At 42.2% G+C, this 24723-nt stretch overlaps 2 protein-coding genes across 3 annotated transcripts in view; one reads left to right on the plus strand and one right to left on the minus strand.

Moving 5' to 3' along the window:
- Positions 1-21650, plus strand: part of DHX32 (DEAH-box helicase 32 (putative)) — a 507915-nt gene extending 486265 nt beyond the window's left edge. The window contains exon 11 of the mRNA XM_044056183.1: positions 20504-21650. Within this exon, the coding sequence (XP_043912118.1) occupies positions 20504-20684 (181 nt within the window). The 3' untranslated portion in view covers positions 20685-21650. The remainder of the gene's footprint in view (positions 1-20503) is intronic.
- Positions 21651-22147: 497 nt separating this feature from the next.
- LOC122789021 (BRCA2 and CDKN1A interacting protein) overlaps positions 22148-24723 on the minus strand; it is a 216208-nt gene continuing 213632 nt past the window's right edge. For both annotated transcript variants that reach the window (XM_044056185.1, XM_044056184.1), the window contains one exon: positions 22148-22558. In XM_044056185.1, coding sequence (XP_043912120.1) covers positions 22388-22558 — 171 coding nt within the window. In that variant the 3' untranslated portion in view covers positions 22148-22387. The remainder of the gene's footprint in view (positions 22559-24723) is intronic.

Genomic DNA, 24723 nt, shown 5'->3' on the forward strand with positions numbered 1-24723 from the left:
TCCCCCTCTGCCTTAGGATCTCAAGGATGTCTGAAAAGGATACATCCTCAGAGGGGGACCTTGGGGACCCTTCCAAATCCTCCAAGTCGGTGTCCGAGGTGACTGACTCGGGGGAGTCAACATTTTTCCTCTTACATATTCTCTTCCGAGGGGGCTCCTCTGAATGATCAGGGGAGGCCTCGGAAGAGGAAGATACCCCCAATGGGGCTACCTGGAGCACCTGTTCTCCACGCTTGGGGTCAGGAGGGTGGACAGAGACCGACGCAGGCACCATGGGGGGAGGAGCCGAAGGGGTCGATCGTGGAGCTGACAACGGAGTCAGCACGCTCCTCATGACCTCAAAGGCGGCCCTATCAGGCAGAGAAGATGGTTCCCGCTCTGAAGAGATGTGAACCCATTCCGGCACCCAGAAGGATGGCTCCGAGGCCGATGTCGGGGCCGAGCTCACCTGCGCCGAGGCCCCGAGAGGGAGAACGGGGTCGGACAAGGGTTTGATGCCACTCGCCCCCTCAGAGCTAATGAGGGAGACTCGGCGCCCGGATCCCTCCAAGGACAGAACCAATGAAGAGATCAGAGCCAACGAGGGAGCCGAAAGGTGTGGTATCGGCTCCGACGTTCCGACGATTCGAGCCCCAACGAGCTCCGGCTCCGAACACGTTGTTAGGGTCGGAGGAGGAACAGTTGAAGCAACAGGGATAGCCACAGTCTGTTGAGAAGGGCTAGTCAACATTTTGGCCAGTGCCTGCGACTTTAGGAGCCTACTGACCACCCTCTCTAAGTCATGATCCGATAACCTGGAGGACCGAGAGGAATGGGATCTATGGCTCCACTCTGACTGTAGGAATGGGGACCTGGGAGCCGAGCGAACGGACTCTAAGGAGGGAGACCTCGAATGCTTTTGACTCAGAGAAGGCTCCGATAGTAGAGTTGGAGCCGACTGAGGACTCGAAGTATCGGTTCCGGCCGGAACCGACGAGGGGAGCCAATGGTTTGGTGGGCTTTAAGGCTTTCCCCGACGAAGGCTTGGCCAGGGATCCTTCTGGCTTCAACAAGCCCCTCAAAATGAGCTTATTCCTATGCTCCTGCAGGACTCTCGGACTGAAGGCATGACAGACCGAACAAGAGTCCTGCAGGTGTAGGGGGCCCAAACAATAAACACAAGAAGTGTGACCGTCTGTCAGAGACATCTTCTGACAGCACGAGTCACACTTCTTGAAACCTTGGTATCTTTAGACATTACAAAGAGATACCAAGGAAAAAATTTAACTAGTGCCCTAAAACAGTAAACACACACACGCACTAGATAAGAATAAGGATATCAAAAAACCACTATAACTAACAGTTACACTAACAACAATTATCTATGTATATATAATACAATATATAAAAAGAATAGAAAGGCCTAACACTACCCTAAATAGGGATTACAAGATTAGATTAAACTAATAGCAAAAACTATCTAAAAATTTTTAACAATCCTGACTATAAGAAGTAATAAAAGAATTATACGACCTGGAGCCGGTAAAAAACGCAACCTCGTAGCTGAAGCGGCAAACAAGATTTGGGCATCTGACACCTAGCACTGTGGGATAAGGGGAGGCCTCGAGCCAGTAAATAGCTCTCGAGTTTTAGTAAAAGGCCAAGTCGGAGCCGAGGTTCGGCTCTGAACCCATCCAGCAAGAATGAAGGCGAGATAGACAACTTAACATATATATATATATTATAGGTTTACTATCACAATGCCGACGTGCACTTGCACGGCTATGAAGTATTCGAACAACAAATGTTCGAATACTTCATAATTCGGCAGGTGATGTGAGCGAACGTTACCATTGCGAATGGACTGTGCATTCGCAATTCTAACGCTCCATGTGAGGATCGCGGTACAGTGCGGTTAGGGAAATACATCCCTTTCCTCACTGTAGTGCGATCTCGGAGTTGGAATATTAAGGTAGGGGGTGGGCGCAGCCCCCAAGTGCAGGGGGCTTGCCTGCATAACTGTGAGTTTAGGCTAGGTAGGTAGGTAGTTATGGGACGGAGTGCTGTGTATTGTCGTAAATGTCGCGACATTTTCACAATACACAGCTGTTTTCGACTTTAGGTTAATTTGGAAATGTTCATTTCGATGTATAAATTCAAAATGCAGACACATTTTTCTGGTTTTCGAATTTATGATAGTAAACCATATATATATATATATATAAATATATATATATATATATATATATATATATATATATATGTATTTATATATATATATCTATATGTATTTATATATATATATATATATATATATATCTATACACACACACACACATATATATATATATATATACATATATATATATATATATATATTACACGGATTCACATTATATCCTTGAAATACTGAAATGTCAAAATTCAGTATGTTGAGACTATAAAGTCGAAAACTAATAAGAATGAAAACTCAGAAGCGCAAAATTCAAAATCTCGCATACTGGAGATTTTGAATTAGTGCTTCTGCTGTCCACAAACGCATACCTTCCTTCACACACACACACACACAAGCTTTGTACTACATAAAAGCAGGAGGGAAGCCCCCCTGCGCCTCCCCTACTTAAATATTCTAACTCCAAAGTTGCACTACATTAAAAAACACAGAAAACACCACCACACAAGCTACATTCTCCTCAAACACACACATCACAGCAACAAAACACACTAACACACAACGCAGCTGCTACCCAAAACCCTTAACGCATCAACACTTACCTGAATCCATAACCACAGCGAAACACCAGAAGTGCTAATTCAAAACCTCCGGTATGTGAGGTTTTGAATTTCACGCTTCTGAGGCTTCGCTTTTTTCAAGATTCCACTTTATGGGCTCGAAATACTGAATTTCGATATTTCAGTATTTCAAGATTTTAAAGTGAATCCATATGCAGACACACACACACACACTCATACATACACACATGATAACACACACGCGTCAAAGATTATAAAGGAAGAAAAATCTACTTTATAGTGCAAGGAACAGAGTTTGAAGGAAAAAAAAGTTATAATATAAGCACTTAACTGGAGAGAATCGACTGATGCTTCCTGATATAGTGGTAAATGAGATCTGGGATAATGGAGAGAGGGGCATTGTGGGTAGAGCCTTTGCTCAAGAGTTTTTGATAGCGCAAGTTGTGTAATGGCTGAGCCAGTTCCAAGGAGTCAGAACAGAGGCCCATTCGTCAATAATGAATGAAAATTTACAACATCAGATTATACATTTCCCGATTATTTGTACTTTCACTTCTGATATTTCAGTCTGCAAAATATCAATGGGAACTATATGCAGACAGTGGCAGCTGAAGAGTGCATACAGTATGTGTTCACTGCCACCACAAATACCTTGGAAAACTACAGGAACAGATGGGGAAGAAAGTACAGTTGTGTACACGTACCATAAATGTAGATGTTCGAGTGTATTCACAGTTGCAGTTATCACCTGTGGAGTTATCCCTGCTGTGGTAGCCCTCAGCCATTCCGAATACCAGAGTCAATGTTTTTGTGCACCGGCTGCTGTCGACTGTAGTCAGGTCATCAGTACTATAAAGCAAGGCAGCCGCCGTCATTACCTCAGTTTTTCTTGCCCTAACCCGTCAGAAGCACAAGGGAAACGAGAGAAGTGGCCCTGGTGACTAATAGCCACCTTGGGAAGCTTGTGTCCCCTTACGAGAAGATGTTAAATGGGGGATGGAGGGAGGTAAACCAAGACTGCAACAGTGAATACACTCGAACATCTACATTTATGGTAAGTGCACACAACTGTACTATGTTCTTCGTGTTTCACTGTTGCAGTCATCACCTGTGGGAGGATTCCCAAAGCTGAGGTAAAGGGTGGAAGGATAGGTAGCGTCCTAGGTATGGGTCAGGAGGCTCTGCAGAATTGCAGAGGCAAACCCTGCCCTAGACTTAGAAAAGAGAGGTAGGTGGTAATGCTTTGTAAAGGTATGGACAGAGGTCCAAGTGGCTGCTTCCAAGATCTCCCTGGTAGGTACTCCACTGAAGAAGGCAGTGGAAGTGGAGGTTGCCCTAGTGGAGTGGCTACGGATAGACTTATGGATGGGTTTCCCATGTAGTCTGTAGCAAAAATGGATACAGTGGAAAATCCATTTGGAAATGGTTTCTTTGGAGATGGGCTTCTCCTCTGCCCCTGGGGCAAAGCTTACAAGAAGCTGGTCAGTTTTTCTGAATGGCTTAGTATGGTCCAGATAGTATCCGAGTTGTCTGTGCACGTCTAGTGAGTGTAGAATTCTTTCCCCCTTGTTTTGAGGGTTGGGAAAGAAGGTGGGAAGGTATATGGCCTGGTTAAGGCTCACATCAGATACCACCTTGGGCATAAAGGAGGGTTTAGTCCTCAGGGAGACTCTGTCTGCACAGAAGATTATAAAGGGCTCAACAGATATGAGAGCTTGAAGCTCCGAGACCCTTCTGGCTGAGGTGATAGCTAGTAGAAAGGCAGTCTTCTAGGAGAGGTATTTCAATTTTGTTGAAGCAGCAGGTTCGAAAGGAGGTAAGGTTATTTTCTCTAACACATAATTCAGGTCCCAGGGTAGAGTAGGAGGTCTTCTGCAAGGTCTGCTATTAGAAGCCCCTCTGAGGAATTGCTTAATCAAAGGATGAGAGAAGAGGGGTGGGTCTGAATCATAAAGGGCAGAGATGGCAGAGGCATGGATTTTAACAGAGGAGAGGCCACTATTGAGCAACTATGCTAAGTAATCCAGGATGAAAAGGATGGAGGGTTGGGAGATACTTCCTCCTTTTGATTGTTTCCAGGAGCAGAACATTTTCCATTTTCCTACATAAAATTTTCTTGTGCTGGGCCTTCTGGCCTCTGTGATGATTTTGAAGACCTGTTTGTTTAAATGGGAGTATAAGCCATGCTGAAAGCTTGAGAGTCTGTAGGTCTGGGTGCAGTACTTTCCCCCTCTCCAGGGTCAAGAGGTCTGACCTTAGGGGAAGCAGCTTTGGGGGCTTTAAGGTCAGACTGTGCAGTATGGGGTACCAATGCTGTCTGGGTCAATCTGGAGCAATGAGGATGGCCTTTGGTCTCTCCCCTCTTATTTTGATCAGAACCTTGGGAATAAGGGGCAGAGGAGGGTATGTGTACACAAAGAGGGAGCTCCAGGGGAAGGTCAAGGCATCCACCTTCCATGCTAGAAGGTGATACTCCCTGGTACAAAACTTGTGCAGCTGGTGGTTGAGGTGCGAGGCAAAGAGGTCCACCTCTGGGGTCTCCCACTCCTGGATGATTTGCAAAAGATTTCTCTGTGGAGCTGCCATTCGTGGGGGTCCAGTAAGTTTCTGCTTAGGTGGTCTGCCAGTGTGTTGTTGATCCCTGGTAAGTATTGAGCAATTAGGTGTAGCTCCATGGAGGTGGCTGTAAGCCAGAGACTCATGGCTAACCTGCATAGGGGGTAAGATTGGGTGCCCCCCACTTGTTGATGTACCACATTACTGTGGTGTTTTCTGTTTTTATAAGGAGGACCACTGGCCTGAGATGAGTTGGGAGGAAGTCAGAGCATTTTGCACTGCCATCATTTTTTTCTGGTTGATGTGCAAGTGAAGTTGCTGGCATTCCAAAGGCCTTGGGTACACCTCCCTGCTAGGTGAGCGCCCCAAGCTATGTCTGAGGCATCGGTGGTGATGGTCTGGCCGAAAGGGCGGAGGATGAAGGGAAGATCCTTGTTCATGGCACATGCCTCTGCCCACCAGAGAAATCTGTCCCGTGTGCAAGGGATCAGTGGGAGAGTGGTCTCTATGGACAGAGTGCTGACACCAAAGGTTCTTTAAGTACCATTGAGGATTTCTCATGTGAAGCCTGGCAAGAGAGATGAGAAGGATACAAGATGCTATGTATCCCAGGGTTTGCAGGAACTTCCTTGCAGTGAGATGACTTCTGGAAACGTGCTGGGTGAAGTAGAGAGGCAGGAAGCTTTGTTTTTCTGGGGATAGGAAGGCCATTAGGGTTGCTGTGTCTAGCACAGCTCCCAGGAAAACAATTTTCCTGGTGAGGTTTTGCTTTGATTTTTTTCTGGTTGATGGTGAACCCTAGGGAAGTTACGAGTTTCTTGAGAGAGAGAAGGTCCTGGAGCAACTTTTCTTTGTTGTTCGCCTGAATGAGACAGTCGTCCAGGTAAGGGTAAATCTGTATATTTCCCTGTCTGCAGAATTCTATAGCCAGGGCCAATCATTTGGTGAACACTCTAGGAACAGTAGATAAGCCAAAGGGCAGTGCAGAGAACTGAAAGTGCTGATTGCCTGCTCTGAAGCGCAGGAATTTTCTGCAGGATTCCCTGATGGGGATGTGGAGGTAGGCATCTTTTAGGTCTAGTGTCACCAGCCAGGCATTTTGTGTGAGCATAGGCAGGAACTGCTGCAAGGTTAGCGTTTTGAATCTGGGGACCACCAAGGAGGTATTCAGTTTGGATAGATCCAGGATAGGGCACCATGTGCCCTCTTTTCTGGGAACAAGGTATACGTCTGGAGTAAAAAACGTTTCCTGTTTGATCTGGAGCGACACTTTCTACTGCCCCTTGGGATATTAGTGTTTTTACCTGTTTTAATGCCTCTGCCCACTGGTCTGGGTACCCTCTTGGAATAGGGAGTTCACTGAAGGAGAATCTGTATCCCTGAGAAATGATTTTTAATACCCATTGGTCCTTGGTTAGAGAGACCCAATTGTCCTTGAAGAAGGTAAGCCTTCCTCCTAGTTTTAGATGAGTGAAAGGAGGGCTGAGGGGGGAGGGAGGGTCATTGTGAGTGCTTGCCATAGAAGCTTGGCTTAGAACTCCATGCCTTAGAGGCGGAAGTGGTCCACTGTTTGCTTCCTTGCTGGCCCTGGGATAGGGGCCTAGATGCCCTGTCCCTGCGGAGCTTACCTTGGCCCCGTCTGCTGAGTGCAGGGAAGGCCCAGTGCTTAGAGGCAAACTTCCAGCTGAATCTGGGAGGTTGAACTTGAAAGAAATCTTGTACCGTTTGCATAGATTTTGCTTTGTCTTCCATCTTTTTAAGAACCTCTTCTGCTTTTTCCCCAAACAGGCCTTCCTTATTTAAGGGTGCATCAATAAATGTAGGCTTTACATGATCAGGGAGAGGTTGTTCCTTCAGCCATGCATGTCTTCTAATAACAGATCCTGTCACTGCTACCTGCTAGAGAATTCTAGGGCATCATGTCCACGTTGTAGAGTTATTGGCCACTTGACAGGCAGAGTGTAGTAATTCTGCCAGTTCTTTTGAGTAGGCACCGTCAGGAGAGGTAGCAATCTTCTGTTTTAATTGTTCCAAAGTGTGTTGTTGATATTTTAACATATGTAACTGACAGTTGAGTGTTCTGATAGCTAAGGTTGCATTAGTGTATACTTTCTTACCCCATCTGTCCAGAGCTCTGGAGTCTTTGTCAGAAGGAAGATGATTTTTGGCAGACCTAGTCTTAGCTCCTTTGGGACCCTGTGTAATGACCTCAGGGTCTGCAGAAGGGTTCCTGTACAGGTATTTGTGAGAACCTGGTACTCTGTAGTACCTGTCAGGTTTAGCTGGAGCAGGAGGCAGGGCATCAGGCTGGATTCATGGAAAACATCATCCACCACTTCCAGAATAGGTGGGATGGCCAGGGGTCTGTGCTGGGGCAGGTCCAGAAACTCTCCAAGTCATTTCTTTGACTGCCGGTCGTCCTGAAATTCCCACTGAAAATGTTCCCTGAGGGAGTGAAGGGTTTCAACGAAGAAGAGGCCCTCTGGAGGGGAGGCAGAGGGGATGGATTCCTCTGCATCTGAATCCTCATAAACAGTTAAGGGATGTTGTTCCTCTTCAAAAGCAGAATAATCAAATTCCTTAGACTCTTGGTCTGTCATAATTTCTGGAGAAGGGTGCCTTTTCCTTTTTGGAGTGGGGGCCTGAGTACCTCGTTTAAGGGAGATGAGATCCTCCGCCATTTTAAGCATTCGAGCTTGGGGTGGGGGAGCAGTAGCAAGATGGTGGCTAGAAGCAGATTTCCTAGGACTGGCCTGGCTTTTAAGCCTGAGAGAAAATCCGTTGGTCTCTGAGAAATGGTAGTCAATAGTCAGAAAAGACATTGTTTTTTGTCTACAATCAGTAGTGCGAACAGCCTCCTCGGAAGCCGGTGCCTGTGTCACCGCTCTGGACCCAACTGAGGCAGAGACAGCCAAAGGCTCAGAAGACCAAATGGATTTCTGCGGCATACCAGACTCCGAAAGGGTCTTGGCAGAGGCCTGCGTAGAAAGCGAGTCAGGCATCAGGGGCTGCAAAAGCGCCTCACTGAATTCCAGAGAACTGATGACTTGCTTAGCGGTAGCATCGGAAGGCTTAGCCTTGTGTGGCCTGTCTCTTATCTTTACATTTTTTCAGAACATCGACAGATTGTAGGCTGACAGATGCCATATCAGAATTTCGAAGACGGAATATGAAAATAATTGTCTACAAAAAGAGCTCTACGGTGAATGGTTCTCACATTAAAGAGGGCACAGAAAGTACAGTTGTGTACACTTACCATAAATGTAGATGTTCGAGTGTATTAATTGTTACAGTCATTACATTTGGGTTATCCTGCTGGCAGGCTGCCCTCAGCCGGCCTGAATTCCAAAGTCTTGGGTCCTGCATCGGCTGCTGTCGCCCCTTCCCTGATGTCATGTCGTCAGGGGTATAAAAGCAGCAGCCAACGCCATTTTCTTCAGTTTTTCTTGCCCCAGATGTCAGGTGCCCCTTAAAAGGGTAGCCAAATTTTATGTATATATCAATAAATGCAGCAATATAAATTTTACCTTCATCTATAAGCAAATACACCACATAGGTTGTATAAATCAGAGAAGGAAAGATAAGATCCATAGAAAAAAGGGGGATGGCGGGTGGGTAACCTGGACTGCAACAGTGAATACACTCAAACATCTACATTTATGGTAAGTGTACACAACTGTACTATGTTCTTCGTGTTTCACTGTTGCAGTCATTACATTTGGGTAGAGTTCCAAAGCTATGGTTGGGAGGCTGGAGCTAGACAGCAGTAGGAGCAGCTATGAGGCCCTGCAGAACTGCAGTGGCAAAGCCTGCCCTGGATTTAGAGTAGAGTGGCAGATGATAACGCTTTGTAAAGGTGTGCACTGAACTCCAAGTAGCTGCCTCTAAAATGCCCCTCATTGGTACTCCTCTGAGAAAGGCTGCTTAAGTGGCTACAGCTCTGGTGGAATGTGGCCTAATGCCCTTAGGCACTGGCTTGCCATGGTGTTAGTAGTAGAAATGAATGCAGTGGCCTAACAGTGAATACACTCAAACATCTACATTTATGGTAACTGTACACAACTGCACTATGTTCTTCGTGTTTCACTGTTGCAGTCATTACATTTGGGTAGAGTTCCAAAGCTATGGTTGGGAGGCTGGAGCTAGACAGCAGTAGGAGCAGCTATGAGGCCCTGCAGAACTGCAGTGGCAAAGCCTGCCCTGGATTTAGAGTAGAGTGGCAGATGATAACGCTTTGTAAAGGTGTGCACTGAACTCCAAGTAGCTGCCTCTAAAATGTCCCTCATTGGTACTCCCCTGAGAAAGGCTGCTTAAGTGGCTACAGCTCTGGTGGAATGTGGCCTAATGCCCTTAGGCACTGGCTTGCCATGGTGTTAGTAGTAGAAATGAATGCAGTGGCCTAACCACTTAGAAATAGTCTGCTTTGAGATAGCCTTTCCTTGTGATCCTGCAGCATATGCCACTAGTAATTGCTCTGTCTTCCTGAAAACTTTGGTTCTTTCCAAGTAGAATCTAAGCTGTCTGTGTACATCCAAAGAATGCAGAATTCTCTCCCCCTTGTTCTGTGGTTTTGGGTAAAAAGTTGACAGATGAATAGATTGGTTTAGAGCCACACTGGACACCACTTTAGGCATAAATGTTGGATTTGTCCTCAGGGAGACCCTGTCTGGATGAAAAAATGATAAAAGGTTCCACAGCCATGAGCGCCTGTAGCTCTGAAACTCATCTTGCTGAAGTAATTGCTAGGAGCAGAGCTGTTTTCCAAGATAAAACTTTATATCAGCAGTAGGAGCTGGCTCAAAAGGAGGCAGGGTGAGCTTTTCCAAAACATAGTTGAGGTTCCATGCAGGTATTAGTAATCTCCTTGGAGGCCTTAAATGTTTGGCCCCTCTGAGGTACTGCTTTAATAAAGGATGAGAAAAAAAGTGGTGGCTCTGTATTGTAATGAGCCGAAATGGCAGAGGCATGAATTTTAATTGATGAAAACGATAGGCCTTTGTCCAGCATCTCAGTTAAGTATTGCAAAATCTGAGGAATGTTTGGGACAGTTGTATCAGTTCCTTGTGCCTGGTTCCAAGCACAAAATCTCTTCCATTTTCCAGCATAAACCTTTCGAGTACTAGGCCTTCTGGCTTCCAGAATGACATCCATCACAGCTTTACTGAGGGGTGTTTTTTGTGTGACTACATTATCCACCATGCTGCCAAGTTTAATGTCCTGAGGTGGCTGTGCAGGATCTGATTGTTTTGCTGGGTCAGTAGATGAGGTATTTGAGGTAAAGTCCAAGCTGGGTATAATGACAAGTTCCTTAGGATTGGATACCAGTACTAGCATGGCCAGTCTGGGGCAATCAGTATTACCTTTGGCTTCTCCTGTCTGACATTTAGGAGTACCTTGAGGAGGAGAGGCAGTGGGGGAAAGGCATATACTGATAGGTTTTCCCAGCTGAAAGATAGGGTGTCCACTTTCCACGCTTGTCTGTGATAGGTCCTTGTGCAGAATCTTTTTAGTTGGTAATTGTGAGGGGAGGCAAAAAGATTTATGTCCGGGCATCCCCATTTCCTTGTTATCATGCTGAAGACTTGCGGATCCAGCTTCCACTTGTGGGGATCCATGAGGTTTCTGCTTAGTTCATCTGCCAGAGTATTTTCCTTTCCTGGCAGGAATTGTGCCTGCAGATGTATTTAGTAAGTCAAAGCTATGTCCCACAAGGTCATGGCTAGTCTGCAAAGGGGGTAGGAATGTGTGCCCCCCCCTGCTTATTTATATACCACATGACCGTGGTGTTGTCTGTCTTTATCAGTAGTTGTCCTGGATGAAGTAGGTCCTTGAAGGCTGTCAGGGCATTTTGAACAGCTAGCATCTCTTTTTGATTGATATGTAGATGCATTTGGTTTGAGGACCATGTTCCCTGAATGCATCTTCTTGCCATGTGGGCCCCCCAGGCATAATCTGATGCATCTGTTGTCAGTGTCTGCCTGGCTGGGGGTAATGTGAATGGCTGTCCATTGTTCTGGTGGCAAGCCTTTGCCCACCATCAAAACTCCTGTTGCAGGCAGGGGATGAGAGTAATGACTGTTTCCAGGCTGTGGCAATGTTGAGTCCAAACACTTTTTAGGTACCATTGAAGTTTCCTCATATGCAGTCTTGCATATGGAATTAGTAGGATGCAGGATGCCATGAAGTCCAAAACCTGCAAAATTTTTCTTGCAGATAACTGGGCCTTTGTTGCCAACATTTTGAAAAAGGTAGTCAGTTGTCTTTGTTTGTCTGGCGTGAGATAAGCCATCTGGGCAGTTTTATTTAAGCTTGCACCCAGGAATATTATCTCTTGAGAGGGTACTAGTTTTGATTTTTTTTTGTTGACTGTGTACCCTAGGCATGTTAGAAGTCTTTTCACAAATGCCAGATGTTGAAGAAGAATGTCCTTGTTCTCTGCTTGAATGAAACAGTCGTCCAAGTAAGGATATATTTGTATTCCTCTTTGTCTGCAGAATGCAGTTACTGGTGCCAGGTACTTTGTAAAGACCCTGGGCGCAGTAGATAAGCCAAAGGCCAGTGCAAAGAATTGGTAATGCATTGAATCAGCCTTGAATCTGAGGCATCTTCTGCAGGATTGTCTGATTGGAACATGCAAGTATGCCTCTTTTAGGTCTACAGTCACAAGCCAAGCATTCTTGCCCAGCATGGGCAGAAGCTGCTGCAAAGTCAACATTTTAAATTTTGGAATATCCAGGAATGTGTTCAGAATAGGTAGGCCCAGTATTGGCCTCCAGGCCTTGTCCTTTCTGGGTACCAAGAACAGTCTTTGAGTAAATTCCTTGTCCCTGCTCTTGCTCTGGTACTTGTTGAATGGCCCCCATGTCCATGAGGGATGAGACTTGTTTTTGTGCCTCTGCCCATTGATTTTTTGGCAGATCTGGCCAGCCGTTTGCCTTTGGCAGAGTATGTAAATGGAACTTGTAGCCTTGTGACACTATATTTAGAACCCACTTGTCCTGGGTTATAATGTGCCAATTTTGAGAAAAAGTGATAATTTTCCCCCTAAGGGTGTTGCCAGTAGATAAGTGCTTGGTGCAGGCAGGGGGGAAGTCATTGGGACTGTTTCCTGTATGTTTGTGATTTGTCTTCTCCAACTTTGGAGGTAGAAGCACCCCATTGCTTTGACCTGTATGAACCTTGTGCCTGGGATCTGCCCCTAGGGTGTCTGGATCTGCCCCTTTGAGGTCTGTCTGACACAGGAAAGGACCAATTTTTTGTAGGCCAGTGTCTAAACCTAGGTGGCTGTACTTGTAAAAAAATCTTTAACAGTTTGCATAGATTTAGCTTTGTCCTCCATTTTCCTTAACACCAAACAAAGTATCATGCTGTAAAGGTGCATCTAGTAATTTAACTTTAACATGATCAGGCAGATTTTGTTCCTTTAACCAAGCATGCCTCCTAATTACAGAACCTGTAACTGCGGCCCTGCAGGAGGCCTCCAAAGACTCAAAACCACATTGCAAAGTATGCTTTACAACTTGTTCAGCTGCATGCAATAAATCCTGCATTTCCTTGTTTTCTGCACATTTAGAGTTTAACATTTTCTGTTTAAGCAATCCCATGACATGTTGCTGATATTTGAGCATATGAAACTAACAGTTTAAGGCCCTTATAGTCAAAGTTGCAGATGTATAAACCTTTTTCCCCCATCTATCCAGTGCCCTTGAATCTCTGTCAGAGGGGGTTGGGTTTTTTTTGCAGTGGAAGCCTTAACTCCTTTTGGACCCTGTGAAATAGTTTCTGGGTCTGCAGCAGGGTTTTTAAAAATAAATTTGTGAGAGTCAGGAACCGTGTAATATCTGTCAGGCTTAACAGGAGCTGGGGGTAAGGAGTCAGGGGTCAGACTAGACTCCGAAAACACATCATCTACAATGTCTAACACAGGTGGAATGGCTAGAGGCCTGTGCTGAGGTAGTAAAAGGAAATCCCTGAGCCTCTTTTTAGATTCTGAAAAATCTTGGCTCTCCCAGTGGAAATGCTCCCTCATGGTATGCAAGGTTTCCCCAAAAGAATAGTCCTCAGGAGGAGATGCTGAAGGTATAGATTCTTCAGCATCAGACTCCTCATGGGGGGACGAGAATATTCCTCATAAGAAGAGAAATCAGAAGAAATAGAAACCTGATCTGAAGATTCATAGTCAGTCTCTTGCCTAGGCCTCTTATCAGGAGGGGGATGGGAACCCCTGATCAAGGTAATTAAGTCTTCGGCCATTTTGAGCATCTGTTTGTTGGGCATAGACGCCTGTCAACGTGGCTCTTGAGTTTGTTTCCTTGCTTTAGAAGGTGCTTTAGTCTTTGCCTTTGAAGCTGAAGTCGTTTTAATGCAAAGATGTTTAGGTCTGAATACACCCTCAGAAGCCGATGCCTGCTCAGCGGCTCCAGACCCATCTGAGGGATTAGCGTCCGAGGCTCCAATACCTTGAGTATTCAGCAGTATAGCCGACTCCACGTGGGAGTCGGTAGCAGCCTGCAACTCTAAAGTAGCGGGCGTCAGGGGCTGCGAAAGCACCTCACTGAGAACCGGCAACTGGCTTAGGAGAAGCTTTGTTGTCGGTTTTTTTGGGCCTTGGTTGTTTATCTCTATACTTTTCTTTGCGGTTTTTGTGAACTCCAGTAGTCGGATGGCTATCTGACGACATTTCAGGATAATTAAACAAGCGTCCAAAAAAGTTTAAAGCAAAATCATACCGACACTTAATAATGCGTTGGTTAAATCTAGCACTAAACCGACAACTAGTAACGTTGTGATCAGGGCCTAGGCAAGGAATACAGTAAGAATGAAAGTCCTTATGAGGTATTTGCTTTCCACAAGAAATACAATTATTAACTTTTTCCGACATCGGTCTGGAGCAAGAAAAAAGTTTCCCCAACGGGGTACTTAGCTTTATTTAAGATTTCAGATCTGAAACTCGAACACGAAAATCTCAGGAGTCGGCCGACCGGCAGTTGCGAACTGCTTCTGCTTCGGGCACCGCACGGCAAGAAAGACTGAAGAAAATGACGTCAGCTGCTTCTTTTATACCCTTGATGACCTGACGTCAGGGAAGGGGAGACAGCAGCCGATGCAAGACCCAAGACTTTGGAATTCAGGCTGGCTGAGGGCAACCTGTCAGCAGGATAACCCAAATGTAATGACTGCAACAGTGAAACACGAAGAACATCCAGCAACGAGGGACATTGTGGTCTGGGCCTAAACAAGTGATGCATTAAGAATGAAAGTCTCGGTGTGGGATCTGCTTTCCACAGGCGAGAGAATTGTTAACTTTTTCGGACATCGGTTAGAGCAAGAAAAAAGGGTCCCCAACAGGGTACTTGGCTTTAGAGGTTTTCTGCTGAAATTCAACTTCTGGTAGCAACCGACCGGCACTCGTGCAACCTGCTTCTGCTACGAGCTCCACAGCAAGAAAGACTGATGTAATGACATCGGCTGCCTTGCTTTATAGTACTGACAACCTGACATCGGACTACAGGTGACAGCAGCCGATGCACAAAGACAATGACTCTGGTATTCGGGCCAGCTGAGGGCTACCACAGCAGGGATAACCCCACAGGTGATGACTTCAACAGTGAAACAGAACATCTAGGCATAACAAAAGCCACACACACACTGGATGCAGTAAGTGTGAAGGTCCAACTCAGCTTTCACCCACATGGCAACTCCTCTTAGAGTTCTACAAGTGTTGTGCAACCAAATAATTTAAATACAAAAAAAACTGCAGTATATCAGAGAATGGTAATTCCGCATAAAATACCCTCGTATAGTATACAGACTGGCCAAAGGGAACAGAAAATGACTTCCATCATTAGTCACAATAGGAAAGTATTTGTTCTACAAACTGTATTGCAAAGAAACCAAAAAGTCTTCAACTCCTGAGTCTTCACCAGAAAGAACTTGTTACTCCATACCTGAAGCAAAGCCAGTTCCAGTTAATAAAAAATAAAAATTAGCTATGGCAGGAATAAAAAAAAAAAAATCCAAGTAAGTTCTGCCATACGCACTGGTAGCACCAGAAGAAAGTCATCTAGGCGTGGGATCACCAAAAGATTCTTATATGAGGCCACTGACATCATTGTAAGACAGAGAAACTCAGAAGAAATGAAAGACCACAGGACATAACCTCACACTGAAAGTCTTCCAAGAAGAGATGAACCTTCCTCCCATTAATTCTGCCACTTAGGACTTTTCCTGAAATAACTCTTCTGTAGGAGACACCACACCATTTGCACCATGTTGTACAACAGTTTTGAGACGTTTTGGCCTCTGGCAATGAAAATCTTTTTCTACTATATGCACATGAGGGTTTTTCTCATTGGTGTTGTGCAGATGCCTGTGTATTCAAAAGAAAAAAAAATCTCCACATTTCGAAAACGTAACTCGCTTGATCATCAGTCACTTCACTGGTGGCAGGGAGACCGCTTTCAGCTGCAGAATCCAGCCTATGATTGATGAAAATCTCCATGACATTTGAGAAAATGAGGTTATAATTTAGGCTCTGGTTACTGAGCTGGAAAAATGGAAGCATGCCTTTGCAGTTGCACTGTCACTTATTAGGAGAGCTAAGGACACTGCAATAGAAATTTCAGAGGATCTGAATGCAAATGAAAGCATGCCCACTACAATAACTACATTCGACACTATGTTAATGACAGAATAAAATACTGATGTTATGGAATCAAACTTGAGTGAGTTTCTGTAGAAAGTTATACAATTGATTTTGAATAATGATATAGTGTGATATAGTCCGATGTATAAATATAACAAGGTGCTCTCAAGATGCACTGCTTGCTGTTACAGAATGTAAACTTTAATGTTAAAAAACATTACCAGTATGCACACAGGAGAAACAAAGCAGCAGGTTAGAAAGGCACAGAAAGCACTGCAAGACTACAGCTACCAGGTGCAAGTCCGCCAGGTTAGCATGGCAGGAGATCCAAATGTGCTGCATGCCAAAATTATCATTGGGTTATAAACTGTCCAAAGAGATGTGAACAAATTAAAATAATGAAAGAAAACAAATGCAACATAACCAAATGCCAAACAGCTGGTTTTCAATACAAAGACTTTGTAGCAGATTACTTTGTGTTAACTGTGGTTGATACTGCACGCACAAGCAGTATGTAGAGAAAAAACAGACAACTATATCAAGTAAGGTGGAAAAGATTTTAAAACTATAAACCTACTAATAGGACTTCACGTTCAGAAATAGACAAGTAGTGTGGCCCAATCAAGACACTGAATACACCACCAAATAGGAAGTTTCAAGCCGAAATAAAAATAGTTTCAGTTGAGTCGTTCCAATAATGTACTCTTCTCTATTCTGTACTTAGATCTGCTATTCCAAGGGGCAACATTCTTAAGATGATTTTTTTGAGGCGATTAACTCCACAAATCCTATTATAGAAAAAAGCTTCACTTGGAAATCAATGGAATAAAATAACTCAAACTTACAAACTGGAGTATTCTGTAGTCGGCTAAAATAAGCCTCTGGCTAAATGTCTAACTAAGGAAGGGGCCTGCCACCTACGGGCTTCTTTCTAAAAGCATCTGATTAAGGAATATGATGCACTGACTACTCAATATTTGTGCAAAATTTGAACCTTTTTTCCTTGGGGGAATTACATCTGTAGATACTTATTTTTATCTGAGAATTAATGCAGTGTTTCTTCTGTGTGATCCTTTTACTGCAGTACGCTTTCCACAAGCTTTATGACATTTTCTCTGGCCGTGTCTTGGCTTTCTGGAAATTACTTTGCACTTTATTTTTTATAGCAGTGCAGACTGCAACCTGTAGGAGTGTGAATCTCAGTGGTGTTCAACCAGTTTGACTGTTCAAATCTCCACAGGTCTTCAAAACTAGTTTGGTTAACCTTTTTACCTCCTGCAGGGCTGTAATATTGAGAACATGTGTACAGACCGTTTTAAGTTAGAGTACAAACATTGTCTGTGACTTCTCCAACTACAAAAGCACAACCTCCAAACAGTAGTCACAGAAAGTATCAACATCATCATCATCATATATATTAAAAGTGCAGCTAAAGTTGTTACCAGAATGAGTAGGTATCCCCCCCCCATCAACACCAGATTGCTTGGTAACCAAAAGAGGCAAGAAAAAAAAATACAACACACCACTCCTTTTGTGCACTCTTCCACATGCATTTCCACATCTCCACTGTCCAAAACAATATAGGATTGACCCAATACCTTCCTAAGACCAAATATTTAAAATAGAAAGTTAGGCAAGGAAGTACTGAATGATTCAAAAATGTAACTTCAAAAATGTCAAAGAAGCCAAATGACTTGAAGCTTGTAGAATCGTCGACCCACTAAAACATCACTCTGGGAAATTAGGACTGTTGAGGAACTGAACTTCAATGAAGGAAGTGAAGCAATCTGTCTCCTATGGCTTTACTGGCCCCTTGACAACTTTTATTAAGGTAAATGCTATTGTTTGGGCTGAGTAAAGGCATACAAGTGCATACAAGTCCAGAACTGTGAAACTGAGGATGTCCTTCACTGGAGATCTTTAAACATTTCTTGGGGTCCCCAGACAGAACTGCTCATGTAGATGTACAGGAATTTCTACCTGACCTCTTAATGAGTACACTGTGGTCTAAGCTAAGACACTGTATGCAGTCAGACTCCAGTAGTCCTGGCTGCTGAATTCAAAAGCACTGCTTTATGATGCTTCTCAAAAATATCAGCCAGAACCGGGTATGGGTACACAAAGAATGTTCAGACTTTTTCAGAACTCAACAGCCTCTGTCAGCATGCTCTAGCATGAAAATCCGCACCACTAAAAATTGACCTGAGCTTGGGAAGGGAGATGATCTGGCATATTGCCTCTACCTGCCCAATATAAGAATTTAAGTAATTTTTGTGTGAGAGATGTAAAAGGCCACTAAAATGCTGCCATCATCCTGACAGCCTCCTTAAAAGCATGGACTATGGGATGGATTTGTGGAAGATAGCGACTCCTCATCATCTCTATCTTTTACATGCTTCTAGTTTGTCCTTGTTTTTGTAGTCCACCCAAAATTTCAGCAACTCTGAGAACAGAAATGTAGATGCTGTAAAGGTAACCTTTGAAATCAATACTACAGGCCAGTTCAGATTGCGATGACTGAGTGTTAATGGATTCCAGGTGTTGCTTCAAAAGTATTAGGACAGCTCCAGAGTAGATAATGTTTTCAAGAAGCTTGAGATATTAGCAGTGTGCTGTCCTGCTGCCTGCCAATCACCTTACTGCATACAAATAAACATGTTTTCAAATTATGACTGTGGCACTGGAAACAAAGACCAAATATGGATGAACAAGGGTCCAAGTAGATACTCATGACTTCTGAGAATGACTGACCTATACATCAGGTTAGGGAGGAAAAAAACAGAACCAGAAAAGGACTCAAATTAATATTAGTATACCAAGTATCCAATATACCATTCCTTATTCACAAGTTAAGTTCACCAAAAGCAACAGCAAGTGAGAGAGATGGCAGTAGATGCCCATGCCTCAAATCATAAAAGCACCTCTGTGTTGGATTTCCCTGCATATCTGAAAACACAGAATAGGAATATGACCTCAGACAAAAGGATATGATCAAGGAGAGACAACTGCCATGGAGACTTCTGCCATGGAGACTTAAGACATCAGGTCTAGATGACTTGGGTCTGGTCTCTGGATTCCTTACCAGCAAGCACGATAGGCCCAAAGTATTTTTTCCCAAGCCCTCCAACTAGTCCTTTCAGTTAGGAAATTCAAAAGAAACCAGATGCTTGGTTAGAATGTAGGCGTTCATCCTGCTTACTGGTGCTACCAAATCTTTGAATAACACAGTGGTGAGAGCTATCAATGCTATGCTGCAGGAAGCATATATAATGCTATAACTTCCCTCATTCATGTCTTAATGAATGGATGACATCTGGACAGTTTATGCTTTTTAGACATCTAAAGTAGGAAATAAATGAACAAATGAATGAAAAAAAATTAAGAGGCTATCTTAACACCACAAGCAGCTGGAAAGGGTTATCCCTTAAAAGCTCACTGTTCCTCTGCTCTTGGCTCATTTACTTGCCACTGAATGCTCATCTGTGTATTCCAGTGTGAGACACTAATATGCAAACTGTAAATATACTAGCGGAGGCATTATATTTATGGTCTGGAGTGTGATGGCAGAACCCACAAATGGGGGGTGGGGAATGAGTGATCAGCTGCAAGTTGATGAAACTACAGCCCTTCATGTTCGATTGTATTTATTAAATCCTATGGAAAGAAGTGAGGTACACTGGCGAATGAGTATTCATTAACACAGGGAGTAAGAATGCTGGTGCAGGCTTATGTGCATGGTGGCTTAAAAAGTTAGAAATGTCATGTCAAGAGTGCAACAGAGATACACTTAGATGTTAAACCACTGCAGAAGACTTCTCAAAGAACATACCCATTACACGTGCCATGCCAAACAAGCAAGCAAACGTGGATTGCCCATCTTCACAGAGACAGTAAAAGTGCTAAATAAAATATGTTACACAGTGGTTACAAGCAATCCATATTAAATGCAACATTTTTATTTTACTGGTTATTCCACAGTAATACCGTTAGGGTACACTATGGAAAGGATAGCTTAAAATTTGTTTACCTACTTAACATTTATGGAACACATGAACACATACTGTCTTGAATACTAAGCCAGTAGTTGGATGATTCAAAAGAAACACTTTTAGAAATATGAATAAGAAAGAAAACCATTAAACCAAGTATTATGCAAAATATGAAAAACACTGCAGTTTAGCATGCCTATAACTGAAGAGATTAGGCAGGTCAGTCATTCTTTGTGGTTAGTCTCTGTTTCTGCATTTCTTCATAACAAAATATCAATAAGACAGATGTGCAATGCTGCATAATGTACCATATTACATCATACTGTAACTGGATCATCACATATTATACTGCATTCATCAAACTGTCAAACCAAGCTAATGTGACTTAGTATTATCAATACTGTACAGAATATTCTGATGTTCTCTCACATTATTGAAATAATAACCAGTTGGAAAGATTATTTTCAATAATGCACAAGATGAAAATTAAATAGTATACTGGTGAATGTCTGCAGTTTCTAAGTAACTATTAAGGAAAAAACTCTAATCCTTACATGTATTCTGTACTTTGTTCTTTTAGGTTTGTCCAGCTGGTTCCACAATACTATTTTTATAACCTGCCTCCAAGTGAAAGCAAAGATATTCTACAAGAAATGCTGCATCAGTCTTCCATGCCAAATGAGCAGCAAAAACATACCAGCAGTGATCACAGTTCAAATGATGCAGATGGAAAAACTGAAGAAAGATGCTCTATTCAATGATGGTACAACTTAAATTAATGCAGTACTTTACAAATGTGCCAAACAGTTTCATGGCTGCAAAAAGAACTTTATGAACCATTTCTGAATTTAGCAAGGCAGCACAAACATTTCACACAGAAAAAGTTATTTTCTACAAAAAGATGATACGTTTCGTAAAATGGCGATTTAAGGCCTGGCACCTAAAACAGCCAAAGCCCATTACAAAATTATACAGAAATTAGTAAAGGCCATCTTATCCAATAATTTTTTTCTTAAGATATAATACGCAAGCTCCTAAGAAATAATTGTAGCTTAAACTGTTAACAAAATTGAAGGTATTCTCTGATTTATAAAAAATAAAATAAAGCTACTACTCACATTATACACGATGTCCAAAGTAAATTGCTTTGATAAGCGTATGTTCTATTCTGTAAGAGTGTTGCAGTCCAGTCTTGCATTCTGTTACTCTTCTATTGTGGCTGATTATCATGTTAGCATATATACTGGCTGAAGATGCCTCAACTGTTTTGCCACACTGCGTCTGTGCTTCATCATACAGCCCTCAAGTGACTACACTGCACTGAAGTTTTTTGTAAATTACATTTACCATTGAGCAACTCATATACCCATTAATTTTTAGTAAAAATGACATACCAGAACATGAATGTTCAGTAAATAAAACTGTATTTCTCCACTTGGCAAAAAAGTCTACAGAATGAACAGTCTTCAAATGTCAAAGTTTAGCAGCACAGGGAACATGTCATTTCATGTACGTGTAAAAATCATGATAATTAACACAGTTTACCAGTAGCTTCAAAAACTCTAGCCTTGTAAAAGTTAAAAAAATGTACAGACAATGTGGCCTTTATCTCATTACATCCAAGTGACGCCTCCAGGTGCATCTGCAGTTAACTCCTACTGCTCCTCTAGGTGTCAAATATTACTTATTCATACTTGCATTAATAATTCCAAAACCATGCTACATATAGGGTATCAGAATATTTTATCTTGAAGCATACATGATGGCAAACACAAGTGGATTGATATTTGACCTCTGTCAATGAGTATTTGTTAGAACTGTAAGGTGATAACTTAATTTTTAAAAGCTCAGGCCACACCCACTAGGAGTTAAAGGTACTTACTCAAAATAGTTGTACTGGAGGGAATGAGCAACTCTAAAAGTAAATAAAAAATCTGGGTTCCTGGCAGATTTACTTAACACTAAACCTTTAGGAACAGAAGGCCAATTCTGCTAAATATTCAGTTACTCAACATGCAACTGATCTACTCTAATTTGCCAGTGAGCTTATGGATTAGCACACCAGAAACCAATTTAAATTTACTGTATTAAAACAACTGCCCTTTAAAAAAGGATCAATGTTTGATCACTCATTAATGAGACCTTCCTTGAAGTCACAACACTTACAAAAATAATTGTATAGTAAATGCACTGTATACAATTTTATAAAATCTAAAAAAAATAGTTAAAGCAAGCATTTCTTTATTCTTAGCACTTTTTGAAGGGCATTTTGAGCATTTATACACAGTAAACACACTGGATACAATTTTATAAAGTTTGGAAAAATAGTTAATGCATTTTATTGTTAACACATTATGAAGGGCATTTTGAGCATTTATACATGTACCTAAAATATAAACATGTTGCAGGAATTGTTTCCATGAATCCCATCTGTTGTAAATAGAAAACAGCATTTAAATAATGCTTACAGAGAAAGATACTGAGTTAGCTTTTCCATAATTTCACCAAGTTTATCAACTGGAACTATCATAACAGTACGAAAAGGCTTCATAGGCGCATCTTGAAATGTCCAACGTCCACCTAAGCCAGTGTCACACTCATCTTGCACAGAGTAATTAAACTTCAGAGCAGCATGCTGTGAAAAGGGGGAAAGTTTAATTTAGTGACTGCACCATACATACAAGCATATACACAACTAGCATGTTCATGCCACATTAACATACGTTATCATATCAAAACTCAAAAGAAAGCAGTCGTCTTAAAATACAAGCTGCATTCTAAACAGATATGAATTTATTTTACATTTGCTAAAAGATTAAGTGAGCTAATCTACCAGACCTTTTTCAATCAGGACCGAAATTTATTTATTTTATCTTACATTTGTTGACCGGGGAAGTCCGGCAGGGAACAAAGGTCTCTTTTCAGAAGAGGCCAGGCAAGTAAAGCTCCAGTACATGCAGTATACAAAATCTTTTAAGTTGTACAATAATGACAATGTCAGGTAGAATTGCAAATAAACTAAATTTTACAATGGCCATATAAATAAGATGGTAACAATGCATACAACAGTAAGGCTTTTTATACTATTTATACTCTATACAGATATAGTTAGACAAATAACTATGTAGTAGGACAGATGTCACAATACAGAGTACAGAATCATTTAGAAAGGGTGGACAGCAAAAGGTTGATTTAAGAGTTAAGAGAGGCATAGGTACAAATAAAACCACTAACAACTTTATGACAAAAACAAATACTGTAGATAAGAATACAATTACAAAACCCATTATATTTCACAGAGTATAAAGTGTGAACAATGTCCACACTGCATTAGTGGGATAAAGCATATCATTTCATGCTGCACTGATAACATCAGAAAGTATATTTTAACAGCATTAAAATATTAAATTGAATAGTATGGTAACAGACATTAAATGCCACAGTAAAAAAGACAAGAGAAATCAAATTTTGCAATAATTACAGCTGACAAAAGATTTGGGGGATGGACACCAAAAATGACATAGTGCCTACATCTGAAAATGAATCAGACATTTTTGTCGGTGACTTTGTTAACAGTGTTAGCTGATGCTGTCTTTGCTCTTCTCTAATGAAACGCTCTCCAAACATTACCACCAGACATATTTTTGAACATCTATTTGGAAACTTCTACATGCTTAAAATAATAAGGGAAAAAAAGTTTCTTTGCTTTTCACATGCACTTTTGAGAATCTTTTGTTTTGAATTAATGTTTACTGTTGCTTCTTACCACTTTGCCATCTGAAGTTTACAGATAAACTAAACTTGGTTCATGCTACTTTAAAATCACTTCAGGTTGTCTCTCAAAGCAATGCTACTAAACTAATACCAGACATCCTTCCCCTGAATCTGGAAGGGGTCCACGTTTGTCTACTGTAGCATAATATTCACCTTAACAGATTCTTTCACTTCTTGGATTTTAATTCTCAGGAGTCAAAAACACGGTATATGTTAGAATCCTTCCGTTTAATTTGTGGTCCACTAAGAAATGAGAAGAAAAGTCCCACATGCTGCATTGGAATGTTTCTATATCCCAAGAACACTAAATGGCAAACATTTTATCTGGGATATTTGTACATGCTAGGATTCAGCTTAACAAAAGCAAAGCCATATATCTATCGTGTCTATCTTCCTCCAGGCAATAACATCAACACATTAGAGGCTATCCTCAGCTGGCTCTCAAGTAACTACCCCCAAGAAACCATCATACTTGGAGATTTTAACATTAACTGGAACTCCTGTATATCTGAGCAGCCTTCTACTCATATCAACTTATATGGTTTTACCCAAACTATAACATCCCCAACCCGCACCAATAAAACTAACAACAAAACTAGTACCCTTGACTGGATACTCACTAATACCCCCCAACTAAATTATAAAACAGGCACCCTCCCTGAGGACATAAGTGATCACTTGCTTACCTATTTAATCAGAACAAAAACTGTCATCCTAAACTCTACCATCTGTAGAACTATTCGCACTACCAAAAATTTTAACCCTGCTCACTTTCAAGCTGAACTAGTCACCTGTGACTGGTCACCCCTGAAATACCTCCCGATAGATAATGCCGTGAAATACTTTAACTCTAAATTTCTAACCATTTTAGACAGCCATGTCCCATTACGCAAAGTTAGAATTAGAACCAAACCGGCACCATGGCTCACCAAAACGACCAAACAAAAAATCCTCCAAAGAAATAAACAATGGGCCAAATAGCACTCAACAAAAAGCTCCTCAGACCACCTGCAATTCAGACAGCTA

This window comes from Protopterus annectens, chromosome 14.part0 (assembly GCF_019279795.1).
Source record: "Protopterus annectens isolate FY-2018-M chromosome 14.part0, PAN1.0, whole genome shotgun sequence".
Lineage (NCBI taxonomy): Eukaryota > Metazoa > Chordata > Ceratodontiformes > Protopteridae > Protopterus > Protopterus annectens.